This window comes from Rhinatrema bivittatum, chromosome 8, assembly GCF_901001135.1.
Source record: "Rhinatrema bivittatum chromosome 8, aRhiBiv1.1, whole genome shotgun sequence".
NCBI lineage: Eukaryota > Metazoa > Chordata > Amphibia > Gymnophiona > Rhinatrematidae > Rhinatrema > Rhinatrema bivittatum.
Window position 1 is genome coordinate 85,174,957 of NC_042622.1, and position 17,842 is coordinate 85,192,798.

At 45.3% G+C, this 17,842-nt stretch overlaps 1 protein-coding gene across 2 annotated transcripts in view; it reads left to right on the forward strand.

Moving 5' to 3' along the window:
* NUP214 (nucleoporin 214) overlaps positions 1-17,842 on the forward strand; it is a 232,051-nt gene that overhangs the window by 54,017 nt on the left and 160,192 nt on the right. For both annotated transcript variants that reach the window (XM_029612981.1, XM_029612982.1), the window contains exons 11-14: positions 482-643; positions 1,565-1,895; positions 13,608-13,786; positions 13,881-13,969. In XM_029612981.1, coding sequence (XP_029468841.1) covers positions 482-643; positions 1,565-1,895; positions 13,608-13,786; positions 13,881-13,969 — 761 coding nt within the window. The remainder of the gene's footprint in view (positions 1-481; positions 644-1,564; positions 1,896-13,607; positions 13,787-13,880; positions 13,970-17,842) is intronic.

Sequence of the window (17,842 nt, forward strand, 5' to 3'; positions counted from 1 at the left end):
GAGGGGGAAAGTTGTCCTCTCATTCTGTTTTTTGTAGCAGAGAATATTTTTCATATTTTGTAAGCTTTTTGGAACGTTTGGATGTTTTTTAAATTTGTTGTGATTGGCTTGGGTACATATTAATACTGAGGAACTGCAGGTAGCACACGTGGTTAAGTAGCAGTGTCAGTGAAACTTTCTCTGTCTCCATCTGCTGGAAGGGAGGCACAACCCAGGAGTCTGGACTGATCTGTGGTACTACAGGAACAAAAATTAGCAGGTAAGAACCAATTTTCCTTTCACAAAGCATAAAGACGATGCTCTAGTTCAAGTGTGTAAGCACAGGGGAACATTGGCGGGCAGCAGTAGGAGTGAGTGTGCCGCAGGTACTGGTGTGCTGCTGTCTCTGTTGCTTTCAGAGGTGATGGCATGCCTTGTGTGCTGCTGCTCTTTTGGGCGATGGTGCGCCTTATGTGTTGATAGCTCTCTGCTGCTCTTACAGGTGAAGACAAGAAACTTCCCCCAGCTCCTGTTCTCTTACTGCTGTCCACGGATGGTGTTTTGTGTCCATTTTATATGATTAATGTAATCCCGAATTCTAAATCGCTGCTCACCATACCAGAGCCACTATCCATCGAAGGGGAGAGACAAGCGAAAGCAGTAGGTATGTAGAGCCTCCAGAGGAGACTGTAAATATGGCACCTATGGTACTTTTGAGTTCTCTTGTATTTTGTTCTTTTATCATAGAGCACCATATATGTGCTCCAAGTAAAACATGCACAATATAATACAGCACTATAAATGTATCCAATGTTTTACAGATGCAGGTTGGGGCTATGTGTTTCTCCTGGGTACTCTTGTTTTGTAGGGCTGTTTCTTTTGTGGTATGCTGGTGTTGTGGTTCACTGAAATAAAAATTACTTAGAGCCAATAACTGTAGAGAAAAGCTTTTTATTGAATGCTATAAAATAATATAAATCTTAAACATTAAATAATAAGGTACCTTATGGAGGGGCCGATTGCCAAGCAAGGCATCAAAACTACCTCTCAAATATTTATACTGGTAACATAATTTTATATAGACTTTTTTACTTGTACATTTTCATCCCAAACTAGGTTACTTAATTGTCAAAATTTTATGATTGTGCCTTTATTATAAACAATCTGAATGGCTATATGGTAACTTTTCTGTTCCCGCTCCATGCTAATTAATTAAATGTTTTCTTAGAATTTTGCAGTGTTAGTGGCCTTGTGTTTATTCTAAGAATGTTTGCAATAACCTTGTAGCCTAGTTCTTTCTAGTACTGTAGCATCTCTTTATCTAACTTATAGCGCCTATCAATCTAGGTAAACAAGTGTAAGACTGAAGCATAAATGTCATGTTAGTAATTATCAAGGCTGCCTATGATTAAAAAAAAAAAAATTAGGTGAACAATATAATAATTTTTTGTGTGAGGTTGTAAAAAAAAAAAAAAAGTGTTTCACTGCCTCTTCAATGCTTTTACAAGTCATTTCTGTAATGGGGGTTGAAACCACTGCAACACTGGTAACTCTGTTTTGTTTTTTCTTTTTTGTGTGTGTTCAGTAAGTGCCAGCTCGACACCATCTGCACCTGCGGCATCCTCTCCTTTCACCTTTATAGCATCATCTGCCCCGAAGCCAGCTGAACCTGCAGTATTCTCCTTTATGGCAGACTCTTCCAATGCCGCTGTAGCTACCGTTGCCTCTTCCAAGCCCACCTTCACTCCAGTGCCTGCCACCCCTGCCTCTTTCTCTTCCTTCTCTTTTGGGTCCCCCAGTTTCAAGTCCTCCATGGACACCCTGACAGTTCCTCCTGCACTGCCTGTGCCACCTCTTGGATCAAAGACCAGCTTCACGCCCTCCCCTTCCATGGTTAAAACCAGTCTCCATGAAACGTAAGTAGAGTCTGCATAGATTCTAATCGCAAGAACAGGGGGCAGCGCTGGCAAGGTTCTGACGTCAAACCCAGAAAGGAAGGATTTGTAAGTGCAGCGCAGGAAGAAGCGGGAGTAGGAGATGCACATTCTTTTGTGGGATTAGAGCAGTTTTGTGTGTTTGTTTTTTTTCTTCAATTTATTTGAATTTGTCCATGTTGTATTTTTGCCTCCATATTTGCAACTGTGTGTTTAATTAAATTTTGACAGAGTGAAGTGATAATGAGAGAAGGAAGGTCAGTCAGGCTAAAGTAAATAGGAAGGCCTGGCTGGCTGAGTGGGGGGGGGGGGAGGCTGGAGGGTGCTGCTTCAGTTAGGCAGTGGCAGCACCAGTAGTTGGGAGCCTGGCAATGCAAGTTCACATTCTGTGATCCCACTTATTCTTCGGGGATTGTAGGATCCTCACAGCGGTAGGGCTGTGAATTGCTGCAGGAGTCATGGAGCCAGCACCTTTGGACTCCTTCCAGGGGTGTGAAAATCAAGTTTGCAGCATTATGAATTAGCCATGACACATGGATGATGTCATCTGATAGCACCAAAAGGACCCTGCTCTCTTAGCTCATAGAATTATTTTCTTATTGAGCTTATGCAGGAGTCCCTGTGTGGGCACTGCTTCGTGAGCTCCTCATTTGACTAAAGAGCTTAGCTTTAGCTCAATAGTGGACTCTCCAGGCAGGCATTAAACATGGCTAATTTATCCTGCTGTCTACAGAGAACCCTGTTTACGGTAAGCCAACATGCTTTCTCTGTCGACAAGCAGAACTGAATTAGCCATGACACATGTGGAGTACCAAGCTAAGGGTTGTGTGGTAGAGCACTTATTGAAAAAAGTAACCTGGACCTCACCGTGAAGAGTGGACCACTGGGTAAACAGGCTGTGCAAAACTGCTTGTCAAAAGTTACTGTCACCTCTTGATAGATAGATAGTAATGGGATGTGAAGGTGTGAACTGATGACCAAATTGCAGTTTTTCAGATGTCTGTGATAGGCACAGCTTGCGCACGAGCTACTGAGGTAGCCATGGCTCTCATTTGAGGAGCCTTGACAAAGTCTGTAATCTGGAGAACAGGCAGAGTACAACAATATGCAATACAGTCTGCTAGTCAGACTGTATTGCATATTGGCAATAGCTATTCCAAATGTATTTATTTTTACATTTTTTATTTTCCGCAGCTTCCTTTGGCAAGTTCAGTGCAGATTTCAATAAAACATTCATAAATAGAACATTAGATAAAATTTAACAGTATAATTCAACAAATCAAACCATATTTGTAAAAGCCATCCTAAAATAGTGAGCCTAAATGATTTTCCTGAATATTTTTATATTGGTCAATGAACATATTTTTATGGGAAGTTCATTCCAGAATCGAGGACCAACATACAAAAAAAAAGCACATTTCCGTGAAGCCTGAAGCCTATAAATCTCAACTGTTGGTAGCATAAGCAAATGCATTGTGACACATCTCAAATCTCAAACTGGAACATACCAGTTTAACTGTTGTCTAAGCACTCATCCTATTTCTCCGTATAACAATTTATGTAAAATAACCACAACTCTAAATTGATATCTCCAGAAAAATTGGTGAAATATGCTTAAAATAAGCAACCCCACTTGCCATCCTAGCCACTGCGTTTTGAACCAATTGGAGTGCCTGAAGAACCTTAGCTGAAAGTCCAACCAAAAAGCTACCACAATAATCTAAATTCCCTAGGACTAATGTCTGCAAAACTGCTCTAAACAAGTCCGTCTTTTTAAAAAAAAAAAAAAAAAAGGCTCAAAGGTTTGAGCATTTTTATCTTAAAGAAAGAGCACTTAAGTTGTTTTATCTGCGCTTTAAATGATAATTGGGAATCCAAAAGAACCCCCAAATTGCGAACCTCAGTGTGTAACAATAGTGTTTTCATTATGATACCTAATATTCACTGGGCTAAAAATCTTTACTGACCCAAAGAATTTTTTTTAATATTCAGCAGAAGCCCTCTACTGTGTAACCAATTTTTAATTGTCTAAATAATTCTTCAATAGCATATATTTCACAAGGAATATAAAATTGGATATCAGCATACATAAGGTATTGAATTCCAAGAGAAGCCATCACATTACCCAAAGGGGCCAGAAAAATATTGAACAATACGGGGGATAGTACAGACCCTTGTGGTACTCCCCTACACACATTCCGCCATGCTGATTGTTCTGAACCATTTACTATCCATTGATTTCTTTCCACCAAAAAAGACCCAAACCAGCACAATACTACACCTCCAGTCCCAAAACTTGCTAACAAACCAGACAACCCTTTGGGTACCTTTATTGGTACCAGCAAGAGGGCACTTGATCCAGCCCATTGGCCCCTTAGTCTCAGCTCTGGTTTTCCCATGTTTAGCCTCCTTAAGTTCTTCCACTGCTTTTCTCTGCAGCACCTCCTCATCCTTGATTCAAGCTTAACAGGAAAAGGAAGTTGATTCTTAACGGTTCACAGTAGGCTTCATGAGTCACGCTAATACTACATTGAGATCCCATGGTACTGGTTGCCTGACTACCAGTCTTATATGCCATAAGCTGTTCTTGAACTTTGACACTAAAAGTTGCATGGATATTGATTTGTTATCCACTTGAATATGTTAAGCTGCCATGGCACTGAGATGCACTTTGACTGATATTCTGCTACCTCAGGAGATGGAGTTATAAGTACTGAAGGAACACACTTCGCTCAAAAGTGAACAAGTCCAAAGAGCTTCCTCGATAACAAGATGAAAATCTTTTCTATTTAAAATTGTAAGCTTTTTCTGATTGAAGGCTTCCTGGCAGAAACTACAGTGTCTTCAATTTCCTTGAGTAATGACAATGAAGTGATTAGCAAGCACTCAATATCCACGCTGTCAAGTAGAGAGAGGAGAAGTTTGGATGATATAGATGATCCTCCTCCTGAATTGTCAGATCGGATCCCAGAGAGATTGGTGGGTTTATTGATAACCAATTGAGGTACTAGAACCACGCTTGCCTGGGCCACTCTGGGAAAAATTGAGGATCAGGTGTGCCCAGTTTTTGAGCGCTTTCTGCACTAATCTGGCTAATGGTGGAAAAGCATATAATAGATCTGCATCCCATCTGAGTAGAAAAACGACTGAAGTGGACCTGAACTTGCTTTGAAGAATGGAGCAGAATCTTCCAGCTTCCTGTTGGCCTCCAGTGCGAACATATCAATTGATCAAGTGATCTCGGAGTTCAAATAACCTGACTGACAGTTCTTAAACTAGAGACCACTTGTGAAAATGAAACACTCTGGTGAGGTGATCTGCCAACATTTTGGAAATCCTGGGATGATAGTCTGCTTATAAGAAACCTTGTGACTTGAAGCTCATTTTCAAATACTTAGGGATTCTTAGCAAAGAGTCCACAACCCTGTGCCTCCTTGCTTGTTGACATAGAATATATGCTACTTGATTGTTGGGTTTGGATTAGAATTCTCTTTTCCTGAAGGAGATGTGAAACAGTTCTTAATATTACTCGGAATTCCAGAAGATTGATCTGAAACAATCATTCTACTGATGACCAGGTTCCTTAGGCTCAGAAAGAACATTGTGCACGCCCCATCCCCTGGTAGACACATCTATTGCCAGTGTTACTTGATGGGGAAGAAGCTGAAGGGGGCCCCCCATCGCTAGGACATCCAGTTCTAGCCACCACTGGAGTGACCCCCTTAATTTCCATCATGACCCACACCGATGATAACGAGCTGAAGTAACAAATTCCACTGAGTGCGGCGGCTCCACTGAAGAAGCCGCATTTGAGGCAGCTCAAGGAAAATCACATGTATTATTACCACTATGTTGCCCAGGATAACCAACATTTCTCTGGCTGGAACGTGATCCTTCTGTAGAAGGCTCTGGGTCAAGGACCAAAGGTAGCACGTTCACTTCACCAGAAGGAATGGTGTCTCCTGAAAGGGAATACTTTACACTTATCAATATAAAATATTCCCTTTCAGGCTGTCAGCAACTCAGGGTGTCTTCACCAAATGCCTAGCAATGGTGGAAGTACATCTTCATCGTCAGGGGATCTGTGGATTCACCTAAATGGACAACTGGCTAGTGATGGGGTGTTGGATTCCCTGCAGAAGACTAGCGCCTTCATTTACTGGGATTCATTATGAATTTTTCTAAATATAATCTAGCTCTGACTGAAAGAATCGGATTCATGGGGCACGGAAAGAGTTTGCAGGAGACACCATTCCTTCTGATGACGTGAACGTGCTAGGAACATAAATTTATGTTGCTTTGTGAACATAATTCCCACTCTACCATATTTGTCATTTTTTGTAACTGGAGCAAAATGTTGCATAGGGAAAGCTCCTGGCAACAGCAATCTTTCCATGCCTGGCTCTTAAATGAGTCTCCTGACATAAGATTGTTGGCCCTCAAATTCTGTGTGTCTCATCAGTAACTTTCTCTTTAGAGGTGAATTCAGTCCTTTAACAATCAAGGACATTATCTTTAATTGTACCATCATTCCATCCAACTCCTGCCCCACCCCCCTTTTACCAAGTCTTTGACCCAGCATTATCCACACTTCATTGCTCCGGAGCATGCACAGTTCTTCCACTGATATCCAGCATTCTCCCCAAACTTTACAACTTCTCGCTCCTTCCCTCCCCCCTCTTCCCAGCCCTCCTTACACCACCATCTCTCATGGTATACCTCTCTCATCTTGAGGAATGACTCCCAGCAATACAGCAGCCCAGATCCAGACCTCCACCCACCCCCAGTTATACAAGCCAGAGCCCAGTCGATACCTTCCCATGTAGCACTATTAATTCAAGTTTGGCCCCAGTATCAGTGAAACATTGTATTCTCCGCAGAGCTTATTTCCACTGCATCTAGGGTCAAAACCATCCCCTTCAATTTACCTAGGAATCTCACATCGCGATCTGTATACAAAGCAAAGAAAATAAATTTTCCATTCCATCACCCACTCGCTGTTCCAAGTGACGAGGAGTTATCTGGTTGCCTACGCAGTCTTCTACCGACCCCTGATACTCTCTGCTATTTTGGTTGTTCTTCCCTCCTCTTCTGGCTGGATGTAGAACTGTGTGGAGCTTCTCCTAGAGAGATAGTCACTCCCACTTCCCTCAAGAAAAGTGCAGCTGCCACCTCTGACTTTACTCTAGCGGTTTTGCCTTGGATTGTAAAAGACAAACCAAAAGGGAAGAGCCATCTGTATCAGTTTTCTGGAAGTTCACGGATTTAAAATAATAATAATAACCAATATTATGGTTCCCTGTACATACCCGGATCAGTCCAGACTCCTGGATTTTGCCTCCCCACCAGCAGATGGAGACAGAGAAGTTTTGACTGACTTTGCCCTATACCCTGAGGTGCCACCTACAGTCCGTCAGTATTTCTCTATCCCCAGCAGATGGTAGAGGTGCATTCCCTACAGTCTGTAGTTAGTTTAAAAAAAAAAAAAAAAAAAGTGAGAACGAGACACAGTTTTAGTGATAGTTATTTTATTTTTTTAGATTTATATTCCACTTTATTTTTCTTCAGTGCTTCAAAGTGGATTACATTCAGGTACTGTAGGTATTTTCCTATCCCCAGAGGGCTTACAGTCTGTTTGTACCTGAGGTAATGGAGGGTAAAGTGACTTGCCCAAGATCACAAGGAGTGACAGCAGATCTCGAATCCTGGTCTCCTGGTTCGTAGCCCACTGCTCTAACCACTAGGCTACTCCTCCACTCTTGTTAGGTTTCTCTTGGCCTTAGTTCTTTTTCGTTCCAAAAAATAAAAGTGGAGAGGACTTCCTTGAGCCTCCCAGGGGGTTGGTAGGTCCCGCAGGGGCCATCCCCCCTGGTATTCGAGGCGGTGGGTACTAGGGGTTGATGACCCCGTTACCCTGTGCTACCGACTGCATTTGGGGATGATACCGGGGAGCCCGGCTCACTCACTCCCAGAGGACAGGACCCAAGCCTTCTCTTCTCTCAGGTTTGAAAAAAAAAAATAGAGCAGAGCCTTTCGGCCAGGCTGGACTCTCCGCTTTGCTGATGTAGTTTTTCCACTGTCACTGCCTTGTTTTCGTCGGCACTGTCTCTTTTCTGCCGCGAGCTTGTTTTAGACCGGTACCCAGAGTCTTTTTGTTTGCCACTTGTGCGTTTCTAGAGATGGGCTCTGTTCTCCCTGCCTTCCCGGGGGGGCTGGGGAGGGGGGGACTGCTCAGGAGGTGCTGGGGACGGTGTTTTAGGGTTGCGCAGAGTGCCTGCAGGGCTCGTCGACCGTGGCTTGCCTCGCCAGATCCGTTCCCACTGAGCGTGGGAACGGATGCCATTTTGCCCACCTTTCTCGCAGCAGAGCAAACCGCGGAGGGGGAAGGGAATTCTCCCCCCTCCTTTATCCCCGCAGCGAGATAAGAGGGGACCTGCAGCGGGCGACCTCCGTGGGAGGTGGGGGGGGGGACATGCCAATGGATGGACCAAGGCTGCCGGCAGAGGGAAGCCCCAAGGGGGTTTCAGTCTCCTCCTCCTCCTTTTCGTCAGATTTCATTTTACTACTGCATAAAGCTTTCAAGGCTAGGAGGTCCATAAAGAGGCAGTCGGGGGGGATAATACAGCTCTGCAGGTAGCCAAATCGGACAAAAAGGGCCCTAAGAGGGCAAAACATTTGGAGGGGGCTGGGGGCCAGAAGGCTAAGCATCCTCTTCGGACCACCTTGTCTCGCCCAGTGGCGGACTCCTTCTATGAGGTTTCGGAACCAGAGGAGCAGGATCTCAGGGGCAGGCCCCCTCTAGGGGTGGATCCCGACGTTGACCAGGATCTTTTTTCCAGTCAGGGCCCCCAGGGGGTGGACAGGGATGACCCAAAGGTGGTCCGTCTCTTCTGGAGGGACGAGTTAGGACCCCTTATCCCCTCGGTCCTGGAGGAATTAGGCATTGACAGCCCTCCGGAAGACTCTCAGATGGGGTCCGTTCAGCAGGTCATGGTGGGTCTTTGAGGTCCGACCAGGTCCTTTCATCTTTCAGTCACTGACTTGTTTCAGGAGTGAGACACTCCAGATTTGGGTCTGAAAGTCAGCAAAGCAATGGATAAGCTTTACCCCTGACAGAAGAAGCCCTGCACCTCCTCAGAGTTCCTAAGGTGGATGCGGCTGTGTCCACTGTTACCAAGAATATCACCATCCCAGTGATAGGGGCAATGGCCCTCAAGGATCTCCAGGATCGTAAGCTAGAACTCTAGCTCAAGAAGATTTTTGAGGTATCCGCCCTCGGAGTGCAGGCTGCCATGTGCAACAGTTTCTCCTTAAGGGCAGGTCTTTGCTGGGTACAGCAATTGCAGAATAACACGTCTTTGTCGGAAGAGGAGGTTGTTCAAGCGGGGCGGCTAGAAGCTGCAGTGGCCTACAGTGCGGATGCCCTTTATGATCTGCTGTGAACCTCTGCCTGATCTATGGTCTCAGCTGTTTCTGCTCGCAGGCTGCTTTGGTTGCAGAACTGGTCTGCTGATGTCTCCTCCAAGGCCCAGTTGGGTTCCTTGCCTTTTAAGGGCAAGCTGCTCTTCGGGAAAGATTTAGAGGATATGATTCAATCCTTGGGGGAGAACAAGGTCCATCGTCTTCCGGAGGATAAGCCTAAGCCAAGAAGTTTTCCTTTGTCTCAGTCTCGTTTCTGGGCAAATCGGAGATTTAGGTCCTCCCGGTCGGTGGGCTCCTCCTCTAGGCAGAACGCTGGCAGACAAACAGTCCTGGTCCCAGTCCTTTCGAGGGCATTGATTTGGTAGATCTGGGACCTCCCAAGCTGCAGGAGGAATTAAGTCTTCACAGTGAGGTGAGGCCGGTCCATTCCTCCATTCCAGTAGTGGGAGGCAGGATGTCTCTTTTACGAAGAATGGGCCAAGCTGACGTCGGACCAGTGGGTCCTCAGCATAAGACACAGCTATGCTTTAGATTTTGCTCGGCGCCCTCGAGACCACTTTCTCATTTCCTCTTACTCGTACAAAAAGAAACGTTGGGCGGTGCGAGACACCTTGAGGCGCCTACTCAATCTTGGAGCCATTGTTCCAGTTCCGCCTGCAGAGCAGTGAAGAGACCACTATTCCATCTACTTTGTGGTGCTCAAGAAAGAGGGCACGTTCTGGCCTATTCTCGATTTGAAGAGGGTCAACAGATGTCTGCGAGTGCCCTGCTTTCACATGGAGACCCTGCGGTCGGTCACTGCGTCAATACGCAAGGGAGAGTTTCTAGCATCGCTTGATCTCACGGAAGCATATTTGCACATCGGAATCCAGGCCAATCACCAGAAATTCCTCCGGTTTTCCATATTGGGTCACCATTTTCAGTTCTGTGCTCTTCCTTTTGGGTTAGCCACAGCGCCATGGACCTTTACCAAAGTCATGATTGTGGTGGCAGCGGAACTTCGGATGGAAGGCCTGTTAGTCCATCCCTATTCGGGCGAAGTCGGAGTCACTTTGTCGCTCGGCAGTGGACCGGATTCTTCAACTGCTGAAATCCCTGGGTTGGATGGTCAATTTGACCAAGAGCCAACTGGTTCCCTCCCAGTCATTGGAGTTCCTGGGAACCCTGTTCCACATGTGTCTCAGCAGGATTTTCCTCACCAAGGAGCGGCTCGTCAAGCTGTAAGGTCAAGTTCGGGGCTTGCTAGCTCAGTCTTCCTAGGGTTTCGGATTATTTACAAGTCCTCTGTTCGATGACTTCTACCATTGGCCTTTGCTCATATGAGACCTCTTCAGTCAGCATTGCTCTCCCGTTGGAGCCCAGTATCCGAGCAATTTCATCTTCCACTGCCTCTTATGGACTCTGCACGTTCCAATTCTCAATTAGTGGCTCCTCTCAGACAGCCGGGGAGTGAGCTTGGAGGTTCCCACTTGGACGGTTGTCACCACAGACGCCAGTCTCTCCAGCTAGGGAGCGGTGTGCCAGGGAAAGTCGGTACAGGGCTAATGGCCTGTGGAGGAATCCCCTGGAGACCAGGGCAGTGCAGTTAGCGCTTCAAGCCTTTCTTCTGCTTCTGCCGGGGAAGTCCATCAGGGTTCTATCGGACAATGCGACAGCAGTGGCTTATATCAATCGCCAAGGAGGAACCAAGAGTCAGCCAGTGGTGATCGAGGCTGAACAGTTGATAAGCTGGACGGAGCAGCACCTAGCTAGCGTTGCAGCCTCTCACATCGCAGGAGTGGACAATGTCCAAGCCGATTTTTTTCAGTTGTCACCGTCTCGATCCTGGGGAGTGGGAACTTTCCAAGGAAGCATTCCTTCTCATTTGCAGCAAGTGGTCCAGACCGAGTGTCGATTTGATGGCGACTTTCCTTAATGCCAAGGCCCCTTGTTTCTTCAGTCGGCGCCAGGAGCCAGGGGCGAAAGGAGTGGATGCTTTGGTTTTCACTTGGCCAAGGCACGTCCTTCTGTATGTGTTCCCGCCTTGGCCTCTGATCGGCAAGGTGCTGAGGTGCATCGAAGCTCAACTATCCAAAGTGATTCTAGTAGCTCCAGAATGGCCGAGGCGTCCATAGTTTGCAGATCTCGTCAACTTGACAGTGGAAGGGCCCCTGAGGTTTCCGAATCTTCTGCGTCAGGGGCCCGTTTGTTTGGAAGAGGTAGATTGCTTTTGTATAGCGGAATGGCTTTTGAGAGGCAAAGACTGAAGAGCAAGGGTTATTCGGACGCAGTTGTCAGAGTGTGGGGGTAGGGTCATTGAGTCTTGGTGTATAGACCACAAGGTGGATCCTATACATGTGTGCGTCAGCATGCAGCCGGAGACATGGCCATTTATAACGTGTGCATGTAATAAAATAGCCTAGGCCGGCATATATGGGTGCCTTATTTCAAACTTGTGCGCGCCCAGCAGCATAAGATAGCTTGCTGACATGCAAATGACAGTATTTTAAAACAGAAGCGCATCTAACCGAGGATCAGTTTCACCGGTTCGCCCAGTGTTCTCCTAGGTCCTCCTAAACCCCCACCCTCCCCTGTTACCCCAGACCACTCAAAATCCTCACAGATGCCTGTAATTTTTTTTTTAACTTGCACTTCCTCCATTGCAGAAGTAAAGTTATGGACTGGACCTGGGCGCGTGGCCAGACACACAGGTACTTGTGCGCACATCTCTTGTCCCTGCCCCAGAATGCCCACACCATGCCTCTTTTTCTTCTGATGCGAGATGTGCGCGCATCAGCACTTGTGTGCATATTTGCCCACTTTATAAAATAGGGTGGACACGCGTTAGTGCTAGATGCGTGCACCCAGCATTTAAAATTCAACTCTTAGCTTGTTATAGGAATGTTGGCAGGCTGGTGTTAGCACAGAGGTATATAAGCAGTGACTTCAGAGAGCTTGTTCATCTTTCTCCCTCTACTGCATGGCATGCATATCCTGATTGTCTGGACTGGTCTGACTGCATTCAAGGAAATGAAATTACCTCTTACCTAATAATTTCATGTTTTTCTTTTTTTTTTTCTGTTGATAGCACTGAAAACTTCTGTTGAGGGGCTGCCGAGACAACAAATGAGTTGAGAAGCAAATATAGTTAATTTCAAAATTTGTCTAATTTTTCTAATTTAGAGAGAATGAGTTTACATCCATGCTGAAGCTTGGATGAAAAAATGACTGAGGGACTCACTAGGCAGTGCCCACACGGGAATTCCTGTGCGTGCTCAGTAGAGCAAAAGCTCTAAGAGCTAAGAGAGAAGAGTCTATTTGGTGCCATCTGATGATGTCAACAACATGTCATGGCTCATTCAGCCCTGCTTGTCAAAAGAGAACCTGTGTATGTCACAATAATCATACAGAGGGTTCTAGCCATCAGTGAGTATTACACTTGCACGTCTGTACACCACTGGGGTAATGTCATTTATATGCAGAGCCTATTGAATGCTCATCCCAAGGTTGCTATTGCAGGGCTGAAGTGTGTTACTGAAAAGTGATGCAGTGCTTGTGGGTTGAGAGCAGAAGTCAGTTAGCTTTGTACCTTGCTGTAGCTTTCCATTATTTGAAGGAAATGATTTTCCCTCCCTATCAGATGCTCTTTGTCCACTTTCAGACTTTTATCTCTAGGTTATAAGCTTGTCTTTAAAAGCTTCATTTTGTGTTGAGCTGCCCAGCCAAGTGTCTCTGTCCTGCTAGAAGGGACGGATAGAGAGGTTCTTGTTCAGGAAAGGTGTTTGTTGTGATGTAGTCTGCATAAGGTAAGGCAGGAGATGTGTTTTATTACAAGAGAGGAAGTACCATATAAATCTTACCTCTCTGTCTACCCCTCCTCGTGCACTCCGCTAGTCAGATAAATCACTCCTATCCGTGCCCTTCTCCTCTTCCACCAATTCCAGACTCCGTGCTTTCCACCTGGCTACACCGTATGCTTGGAATAGTCTTTCTAAACTAGTGCATCGTGCTCCCTCTCTTGTCATGTTTAAATCCCATCTAAAGACCCACCTTTTTGAAACAGTTTTTAAATCTTATGCCTGATCGTCTGCTTTTAGTCTTGTTAACTAACTTTTCTTTTAACCAAGTCTCTTGTCATGTATGTTTGTCTTATTAGATTGTAAGCTATATTGAGCAGGGACTGTCTTTTTGTATGTTGTACAGCGCTGTGTATGTCGTGTAGCGCTATAGAAATGTTAAGTAGTAGTAGTAGAATTAATGAATAGTAAAGGAGATCATAAAATATCTTTGCAGATTCACTGCGCTGGAGACTCCAGGCCCTGTGGGCAGCAGCAGCCTAGGTTCTGCTTCATTTTCTTTCATCCCACCTCCTAAACCTACTTCTGCTGGTGCTCCACTATGCCAGTCCACGCCTTTTCCTGCTTCATCTTGGACCTCAGGCAAGATCAGTGCCCCAACAACAGCTTCAGCAGGTAGGGAGCATCTCAGAAAACTTCAGCAAGTATTTGTCACCCATGCAGCCAGCACACAGAGTGCGATATCTACTGGTTTTCATTTTAATTGCAGCATTACGACCTGTGCAAATTACATCATTGGCTTCAACCCAACAGAAATCTTCCAAGATCCCTTCAGCAGCAAGAGCAAGTCCTGCACAGGTAGGGCAATATCCTGACTGTCTGAGACACCAATTTCTAATCAGAGCCTGCTGGAGTCTTAACATTTCATCTATTGTCTGCTCCAGAGGCTTGATCCTGCCGACTTGCCTGCTGTTATTTTTTTGTTCAAGGATTTTTTTGTCATTAATATGAACCTCATCAACTCCTAAGAATGAGGCTATGCCACCCTTAAGTAGGCTCAATAGGCTCAACAATTCATGACAAATGAATTTGGCCATTTTTGTTAATTTTCCTGGAGTTCTGCATGTGGATCAGAAATGAGAACATCTACTAAGTGAGGGATCCATCCATTCCCTGCTTTAGGAGATTTTCCTGTGGTAATAAGAGAAGGGGGGTAGGGGGCAGTGTGAGCTATCTGCAGGTGTCTGCCCTGGTTCTCTTCTGGGGCAATAGGTCTTATTCCCCAGACCAATCCAGACAAATGGGTTTTTCTCCCCCACCAGCAGATGGAGACAGAGAAGAAAAACTTTACTAATGGTACTTAAGTTGCTGTGCCACCTGGACTCTCTCAATTCTCTGTCTCTGGCAGATGGTAGAAGTGTCCATCCTGTGGTGAGACTGTCTGTAAGGAAAATCACTCCCAGGACTGTTAGGTCCTCTTTAGGGGTCATCTTCCTGGTAGTGTAGGATTGATCAGGGGGGTTGGTGACTTTGGTAGTCTTATATCCTGGAACTGAGGAAGGTTTGATAACCAGTGGTGCTGGTTCTCTTATTCTCTTTCCTCCCTGTCTCTCTCTTCTTTCCTCTCTGTCCTTGTGGAGTTTCCCTTAGCTCTCCTGATAGAAGCCTGTTTCAGAGAAGTATACTATTCTCGTATTTCTGATTTTGTGAGTCCTGTGCCTTTTAACAGTTTAAAAAAAAAAAGTCTGCATGACGTGGCCGGGAATAGGAGCAGAGGAGAGACTCGCAGCAGGACTTCCCACAGTGCAAGCAGGAAGCAACTCTGCTGTTAGACCACGGTGTGTTTGTGATGGGGGGAGACAGATAGGTAGAAGTAAGTATTTGGGCTGTCATTTGCATGCCAATGAAGTGTTAGCTACTCTCGTTGAATGTGGGAAATGGTGTGTAACCTTTAGAAGTAGTCTGGCCAAAATCCTCCCCTCAAGTCTCTTTAAATTATGTGCGAGTGGGAGGGAATGCTGCTTCTGCTAGTGCAGAGGTCCAGAGGCAAAGAAGCAGCATCATCTGGAGACAGAGTCAGACTTTGCTTGGAAATTAGGCAGAGCAGAATCGGCAGCCATTTTGATTTCTTCCTCCACCCTGGTGCAGGGGGAATCTGATGTGGACCCTGCCCCCCCCCCCCCCCCCCCCCCACCCCCGGTTCTGACCTCAGTGCCTGATGGCTTAACGGTTCAGCAGATTAGTGCTGGAGTTGTGAGAGAGAGGAGGCTTCTGATATGCTCAATTTCAGGGGGGAGGAGGCTGTTGAGTTTGTTTTAATTATGCATAAAGCGTATTTTTTAATGAAAAACGTTGCTTCCTCCTCCAGATCTGGCATGAAAAACTTTGGAAAACCCTCTACCTCCTTCCCATCCTAGAAAGAGTAGACCGGAAGCCATTATGGATGCAGATCTGGATATCATGGTTTCGTAGGGGGATTTGCTAGATGGTTTGGGGGAATTCCCTCCAGAAAGGGATGAGAAAGAGGGTGAATTCCCTATTTCTGAAGAAGATGACCTGAAGGTAGTGCTCCTTTTTAAAAGGATGAGCTGTCCACCATGTTGTCTCAGGCTCTAGCGGAGCTGGGCATTAAAGAGAAAAGAATTGAACTGAAAGAGGGAGAGGATCCTGTCTTAGAGGGGTTTAGGGGTCCTGTTAAGGCTTTTGCTTTCCATTGTATGGTGAAGGCTTTAGGTTTTAATTAAGGAATGGGGAGTGTTCATAAGCTGTCCTGAAGGTGGACAGAGCCTTGGCTAATTTGTATCCTTTGCTGGAGAAAGCCTTGATATTATTAAAGGTTCCCAAAGTTGTTGCTTTGGTCTCCTCAGTGACTAAGAGAACCACTATTCCATTAGAAAAAGGTGCAGCTCTGAAGGATTCTCAGGATAGAAAGATGGAAGTGCATCTCAAAAGGATATTTGAGGTTTCTGTGCTGGCTGTCCAGTTAGCGGTGTGCTGGTGCAGCAGAATTCAGTAACAGAATCTCAGGTGGCACTTTTGGAGCAGGGAGCAAAGCACCTGGAATTGGGGATGCCTTGTATAAATTATTGAACACTGCTGCTAGAAACATGGTGTCCATAACATTGGTCCAACAGCTTCTTTGATTGCGCAGTTGGACAGTGGATCTGTGACCTGATTCTCTGCTGAGTAACCTCCTTTTTAGTGGTAGACTTCTGTTTTAAAGTAAATCTGGAGAAGCATTAGAGGGAGTCTAAGACTCATAGGATGCTGATGGATAAGCCTAAGGGTTCCCCCAAGATTTATCCTAGTAGGCAGAAGTTCTAAGAGGCTAGGTGATATCGCCTTGGAAAGAATGTCCCTTTAATATCCTGCTATGGCACAGTTCTTTCAGGGGATCCACTGGAATCCCAGGGACAGTGTTGCTTCCAGTTCTGGGGGCCTTAAAGGCTTCCAGTGAAGTTCAGTTGGTCTTCCTTGGTGGTGCGCATGAAAGGTCAATTGTCCCAGTTTTACAAGGAGTGAACCAAGATAAGAACATAAGAACATAAGAAAATGCCATACTGGGTCAGACCAAGGGTCCATCAAGCCCAGCATCCTGTTTCCAACAGTGGCCAATCCAGGCCATAAGAACCTGGCAAGTACCCAAAAACTAAGTCTATTCCATGTAACCATTGCTAATGGCAGTGGCTATTCTCTAAGTGAACTTAATAGCAGGTAATGGACTTCTCCTCCAAGAACTTATCCAATCCTTTTTTAAACACAGCTATATTAACTGCACGAACCACATTCTCTGGCAACAAATTCCAGAGTTTAATTGTGCGTTGAGTAAAAAAGAACTTTCTCCGATTAGTTTTAAATGTGCCCCATGCTAACTTCATGGAGTGTCCCCTAGTCTTTCTACTATCCGAAAGAGTAAATAACCGATTCACATCTACCCGTTCTAGACCTCTCATGATTTTAAACACCTCTATCATATCCCCCCTCAGTCGTCTCTTCTCCAAGCTGAAAAGTCCTAACCTCTTTAGTCTTTCCTCATAGGGGAGTTGTTCCATTCCCCTTATCATTTTGGTAGCCCTTCTCTGTACCTTCTCCATCGCAATTATATCTTTTTTGAGATGCGGCGACCAGAATTGTACACAGTATTCAAGGTGCGGTCTCACCATGGAGCGATACAGAGGCATTATGACATTTTCCGTTTTATTCATCATTCCTTTTCTAATAATTCCCAACATTCTGTTTGCTTTTTTGACTGCCGCAGCACACTGAACCGACGATTTCAATGTGTTATCCACTATGACACCTAGATCTCTTTCTTGGGTTGTAGCACCTAATATGGAACCCAACATCGTGTAATTATAGCATGGGTTATTTTTCCCTATATGCATCACCTTGCACTTATCCACATTAAATTTCATCTGCCATTTGGATGCCCAATTTTCCAGTCTCACAAGGTCTTCCTGCAATTTATCACAATCTGCTTGTGATTTAACTACTCTGCACAATTTTGTGTCATCTGCAAATTTGATTATCTCACTCGTCGTATTTCTTTCCAGATCATTTATAAATATATTGAACAGTAAGGGTCCCAATACAGATCCCTGAGGCACTCCACTGTCCACTCCCTTCCACTGAGAAAATTGCCCATTTAATCCTACTCTCTGTTTCCTGTCTTTTAGCCAGTTTGCAATCCACGAAAGGACATCGCCACCTATCCCATGACTTTTTACTTTT